Source organism: Henckelia pumila, chromosome 2 (genome assembly GCF_033568475.1).
Source record: "Henckelia pumila isolate YLH828 chromosome 2, ASM3356847v2, whole genome shotgun sequence".
In the NCBI taxonomy this organism is placed as follows: domain Eukaryota; kingdom Viridiplantae; phylum Streptophyta; class Magnoliopsida; order Lamiales; family Gesneriaceae; genus Henckelia; species Henckelia pumila.
The window spans coordinates 19,785,603-19,791,924 of record NC_133121.1 but is presented as its reverse complement, the minus strand read 5'-3'; the positions used below and the strand labels follow the sequence as shown (position 1 = coordinate 19,791,924).

The 6,322-nt window shown below is 34.5% G+C and overlaps 1 protein-coding gene across 1 annotated transcript; it reads right to left on the bottom strand.

Moving 5' to 3' along the window:
- Positions 1-510: 510 nt before the first annotated feature.
- On the bottom strand, positions 511-5,052 carry LOC140882125 (probable CoA ligase CCL7). The gene is made up of 6 exons (XM_073287898.1): positions 3,959-5,052; positions 3,247-3,436; positions 2,514-2,659; positions 1,176-1,243; positions 979-1,081; positions 511-841 (listed from the first exon to the last, which is right to left on the bottom strand). Exons 1-6 carry the CDS (start codon positions 4,976-4,978, stop codon positions 728-730), a joined length of 1,641 nt encoding a protein of 546 aa, XP_073143999.1. The 5' UTR covers positions 4,979-5,052; the 3' UTR covers positions 511-727.
- Positions 5,053-6,322: the final 1,270 nt, after the last annotated feature.

Sequence of the window (6,322 nt, the reverse complement as noted above, 5' to 3'; positions counted from 1 at the left end):
TTCTGATATTGTTAATATTTGATTGATTGTTATTGGAACGCAATTAATTTTTCGTCCGGTTATTCTCAAAGTAATCGAATTGATTGCTGCAGCTGCAACTCACAGTTTAGAACTCACATTTCTTTAACAAAGAGCAAGGCTACCTTTGTTCAATTTCGTTTTAAAAAATTCAAGAAATATGAAGAAACCTACCTTATTATTTTTAAGCTCTTTTAAAAAAATACTAATTAAACTTTTCACTTTTCTCGATATGTTATTATTAGTTACTTCAAATTTTCACAATTCTCAAACATAATATATAATATAAAAGTTATACTGTAAAACTTTTAAAACATTCTGTATAATTTTGATTATTGCTAAAAAAAAACATTAGTAACCTAACAAATTATAACATGACATGATATTCACAATAAAAAATGTTACTCGACAAAATATAGTGAAATATGTTGTGAGAAATGATACATTGTTGCAATGTGATGCGTCGCTATATATATTACAAAGGCATTGAACTTGAAAGTGGAAACAGAAGACCATTTCCAGAGTGCAAAGTTGATCCAGATTATGAAAAATACTCAGTTCACTGTATAATTATATCAAGGTAATACAAACATTGGTCCCAAACTTATTGAAACCGATACATTACATACAAGTAACAATGGGTCGAGCCACGACGATGTATACGTATCTGAGTTTGAAACTGCTAGCAGGAGAAAATACAAAGAACCTCCTATAGTTTTGATCGGACCTTCTGAATAAGTTCTCTTCTGAGGATTTTCCCAGATGCTGATTTCGGGACACTATTTACGAAAGTGACTCTCTTCAATCTCTTAAATGGAGCAACCTGAAGTATGTGGTTGAAAACTTGTTAGCTCTTCAAAGAAATGATGTTCAAACAGCGTGTTTGGTTACATTTCGTTCGGATCAATCAACTCCTAGACATGGTAATAACGAAAATGATCTGAGTTGCTGTGGTAATACCTGATCCGCTATGAATTTCTTGATATCTTCTTCGGACAGTGAGCTTGTAGGGGACCGAACAACAAACGCAATTGGGACTTCACCAGCTTCAGCATCGGGACACCTTAAAGGAGCATAAACTCAGTATGTGATTAACAGGAACAAAAAAAGTTACTTCTAAAGATGAAACAAGCATATAGTTTGTGTGAGTGGCATACGGGATGACAACTGCATCTAATATCTCAGGGTGAGAAATGAGCAGCCCTTCGAGCTCGGCTGGAGCAACCTGGCATTAATAAGGTGAGGCAAGTTGTCACATGAAAGATCCGTATGCTTTGATCATGGCAAAAGATAATACCAACCCCAGTAATAGAAAATATAAACTGAACAAATTGTCGAAAGACTCCAAAAGAATTAATTACCAATCAAAATAACATCAATATAGATGTACTTAATTAGTCAGGTGATTTCACTTCAAGAAGTTTCCCTAAAATCTTTTTAATCTAAAGATCACAACTCGTGAGCGATAAGATCAAATAAAGCAAACTACAGTCCTACGTATACTAAAAGAATAGGATGGGCTAGAAATGTCCTCACTGGATCACTTTTGATATATTCGCATTAAAATTTTGTGCTATTCTTTGTTTCATTTGTGCTTTTGTTTCATCTCATTGATTCAAATAGTTCATTTAAGGCAAGGGAACCGGAAAGCAAACTAATCAGACAGGTTTACAACCTTTTCAAGCTGGCTCAAATTTCTTTTGATTCGTGTACAAAACTATAAAGTTGAACCACACTTAAACACATCCTGATATGTTAACAGCTCAGTGAGTTCATAAACTAAAACTCGTATTTGAGCCTTTCTTAACAGAGTCTGTTAAATGAAGTTAGAACTTAGAACTTAGAACTTAGAAGCAAGTAAATCAAGCCCAATCCAAACTCCTTGTTGAGCGAACTCGAGGCCAAAATAGTTTACTTCACATGCTTTGAATTGATTATCGAACTAGCTAAAAAAATCAAGCCCCAACTCAAATTTGAAAAAATGAGTAGTATTCAATTGGATTCGCTTCTGTGGCACCACTAATTTAAAATTTTAAATCATCAAGCTCAACACATGTCAAACAATGGCTCCAAAACTAAGCTTAAATATGAAATATTTGGTTATCAAATTCGAATCAAGGTTGAGCATATTTATAAATCTAAATCAAGTGTCAATCTGACTCAGCTCAATAGTTTTGTTTATTTTCTGCTCCATTTCATTAGTTTTAAACTTACACCGACTCAATCCGAACATAACAAAGCCTTTTTTCATACTTATCTTGTTGACCACTTGATCCTCTTTATTCCTTTCAAATCTTTCTCTATCAAGCATCAGCCAAACAGTGAAATTATTTGCTGACAAGATCCAAGTGATCGGAACAGACAATTCTATTAATCAACTTAGCAAAAGTCTTTGCCCAAAGAAAAAGAAAACACTCGTTACCAAACATACATTGATGTTCAAAACTTTTAGGCAGAATTTTACCGGAATCTGTTATTTCTAGAGGGTAACTCACCTGATAACCTTTGTACTTGATGAGTTCCTTGATACGGTCAACCACGTAAAGCTGTCCATAATCATCGAAGTATCCAAGATCTCCGGTATGCACCCAACCATGTTTATCTATTGTAAGTTTTGTTGCCTGTGGATTGTTGAAGTAACCTGAAATTGATGGGTATATTTAAATAAAGGGAATCCAGGATTCCATCTACATGAATGTATGAATACAGCAGCGGCAAGAAATTTCTTTATTTCATAATAATTAGAACATATTCATGAATATCTATTGAAGATTGATTAAGTAATTAGCTCGAATAAGGAAAAAGAAAGGCATCTCTGTACGTAAACAGGAATTTAAAATACTAGACTACGAGGCAAAAGACATAACAAGGATCACTCGAGCCACTGATAAAATACAGAAATTTACAGCATGTAGCACATTCATAGATTTTGTTGCAGAAAATTCGAAATAGAAATTTGTCCTTCCGAATGTCGGGAAAAAAGACAAAACAAATTGTTGATCTAAATTGAACTGTAGATTAGATTCAACCTCATCTCAGTTGAAAACAGTCGAACTAAATCATACTTAAAGTTCAAAATAATTTAACTAATCTAAAAACATTGAAAGTCAAATTTAATCAAATATGAAGTGACCGATAACGATACCATTTATGAAACACTTGAATGAGTAAAACATGTTTGAAACATTTATATTTATAAGAAATGAAAACTTCAAATGGAGAACAAACCTCGCATCATGTTGGGTCCTCGTACCCATATTTCCCCCAACTGGCCTGGAGGAAGAGGTTTCAAACTCTCCACACTGACTATTTGGCACTCGACTCCTGAAACAAGCATTCCAGCAGAGCCAGAATGTCGAGGCCCCGCGTATGCATTCTCAAGTGACACAATTCCACAAGTTTCAGTCATACCATAGCCCTAAAAATGAGGATTCTCTGCCATAAGTACAGATGCAAAATTATTTCTAGTTAATCTACATAATGGTGCAGCTCGGACAATAGTTTTTCAGCAGTTAGGAAAAATTCCGAGTTTTCTGGCATCATGATCTCAAGATAAGAAGCAAAATTCATAACCACCAAATAGTTTGAGACAAGAGCAAGGTCTTGTTGTCTCCTATTAGTTTACCATAAGCTCCCATACAATATGGTCCTTATATCTTTATGCTATATGTGCCTTCAAATTGAGAAAAGACACAGTGATGAATATTTGGATTTCAATCATTAAATCAGTTGCCTTTGAACGCTATCAAAAACAAATGAGTGGAATTTCACCATGTGAGAATTATTCTTCCAAAATTTTAGTCTCATGAAAAACAGGTTAGTAGAGTCTCCCAATTCTCAAGCTCTACATCACAAAATCTACAAATACTTTACAGATTTTACATAAAAGTAACAACATCAACCAATTCTACGATAAATTCCACCTGGTAACAATGATTACCTGGCAAACAACAGCCTGAGGAAAGTTCTTTGCACATTCCTGCATCAGTTCCCTCCCTAGAGGAGCGGCCCCTGAACCAATCTGCCTCAACGACGACAAATTATACTTCTTGACCGTGGTATTTTTAGCCAATGCTAGTATAATCGGTGGCACAACCCACATATGTGTCACCCCATATTTCTCCACCGACTTCAAAATCATTTCCAAATCGAACTTAGACATGGAAACAATCGCACTACCACGCTGCAGCTGCGAGTACATGATCACAGCAAGGCCAAAAACATGGAACATAGGCAAAACACACAAATAAACATTGTGCATGTCGCCGGCCACTTCTTGATCAGCAGTAATCATCAATGACGCACATATGAAATTCCTATGAGTAAGAACAACACCTTTGCTCGTACCCGTCGTACCCGATGAGTACAATAACGCAGCAGTATCGTCTTGCTTGACACCGTTAACAACACCATCCAAATTCACAGACCCTTCATTATTTACTAGTTGTGTGAAAAGAGTAACCTTTTTAGGAAAATTAAAATTCCGTTCTTTCTCAATCTCTTCGTCCTCCAAGAGAATTACCGGCAAATCAAAATCTTTAACCTTAGGCAACAAATCTTGAGTAGTAACAATAAGCTTGGGCTTCGAGTCTTTAACCTGTTTAGATAACTCTGAAACAGTGTACAGTGGGTTGACAGTCGTAGCAATGGCACCAATAGCCACGACCCCAAGGAAACAGAGAGGAAACTGAATGGTATTGGGAGAGAAGATGAGCACTACATCGTTTTTCTTGATGCCCAGTTCGATTAAACCATGAGAGACCCTGGAAACCATGGATTTGAACTGGCTGAAAGTTAAAATCTTTCCTGTTTGTGAATCTATGAGGGCCGGTTTATCCGCAAAAGACGAAGCGTTTCTGAAGAGAAACGAGATCATGGAGAGGTTGGGATCTTTGGGAAGAAACAACGGAGGCCGCAAAGATCTGTAGATTCCATCGCGACCATAGCCAGATTTTTCCATTTTCGTTTCTTTTGCTTGGTTATTTTTGAAGAGATCAAATTTTTGGAATACCAAGGCGATGTTTGATTTTCGGAGCATCCATCATTTGCTCCAGTATTGCGGCTGATATAATATTTAGATTTAAATATTAATTAATTAATAACCGCGTATTTTTATTTTTTATTACCAACAAAAAATATTATATACTTTGTATAATTTAAATACTCAAATACGGGGGATCCACGGCTGATAAATTTAAGGATAATGCTAGGTACAACAAATATTGTGTACAACGATATTTACAACAATTATATCGTGAGATTTGTTATTTTATCGTGAGATTTTGTATTCAATTTATCGTGAGATTTTAATATATATAATTTTACATTGTGTTGTAAAATTTGTTGTACAAAATTTGTTGTACATGTAGCATTACTCAAAATTTAAATGGATTTGGATCCTCTGTCCAAACATTACAGCACATCGTGCTGTGCAGTGAAACCACGTGGTTTCACTGCAATTTTTATTTTTTTGAATTGAAATGTTCGCGTAAACATCTTTAAAATCATCATTAAATTAAATAAGGTCAAAAATAAGAAGTAGCTTTATAAAATTTTATTATATTAAAATGTGTATTAAATAAGGAAAAAAGATATTAAATTTTGATTTTCATGAAAAAATACAAGAAAAGAAGTATTTCGGACGTTCTAAAATCTATACCAAAAGTCAAAACATAATTTAAAACAAAAAAAACAAGACAGCACGGGGTGCTGTTATGTTTAGACAGCAGAGGATCCAAATCCAATTTAAATATACGTATTATAAATTTGTGGTTATATATATAATTTTATATGCAATGTAATCAATAACTATTTAAAATTTTTAAAATAGTTTTACGTTTGAATTTGATTAACGTGCTATATACGATGGTCGATATGGCTTTTAAGGAGATGTTCAAGTTGGTGGATGGCTAGAGGTTAGAGGTTCGATTTCCCTTATTAACGCCCTTCTTGACTAACTTATCGCACATGACTTGTGTAGTATGATTTATCTGACTAACGTAATTTGCAAATTGCATTAATTCGAGGTTTACACAATACAAACTGAAAGGTAGCAGTTTACCTGGCGAACTGAACTTATTTAAGTGTTTTTTAAGATATAAGTACATAACAGGATGTAGTACATTGACTTTTCATTATGATTATGATATGAAAATTGGCAGTGATGTTGCCCGAATTTAAAAGATAATAATAAATTATTTGATTAACGTGCTATATACGATGGTCGATATGGCTTTTAAGGAGATGTTCAAGTTGGTGGATGGCTAGAGGTTAGGGGTTCAATTTCCCCTATTAACGCCCTTCT

Excerpts from the sequence above, each read along its gene's own strand:
- LOC140882125 (XM_073287898.1), bottom strand. The coding sequence starts at position 4,978 with ATGGAAAAATCTGGCTATGGTCGCGATGGAATCTACAGATCTTTGCGG. Across the intron at positions 2,660-3,246 it reads AGGACCCAACATGATGCGAG|GTTACTTCAACAATCCACAG; the intron begins GTTTGTTCTCCA and ends CATCAATTTCAG. Across the intron at positions 1,244-2,513 it reads TCAAGTACAAAGGTTATCAG|GTTGCTCCAGCCGAGCTCGA; the intron begins GTGAGTTACCCT and ends TATTAATGCCAG.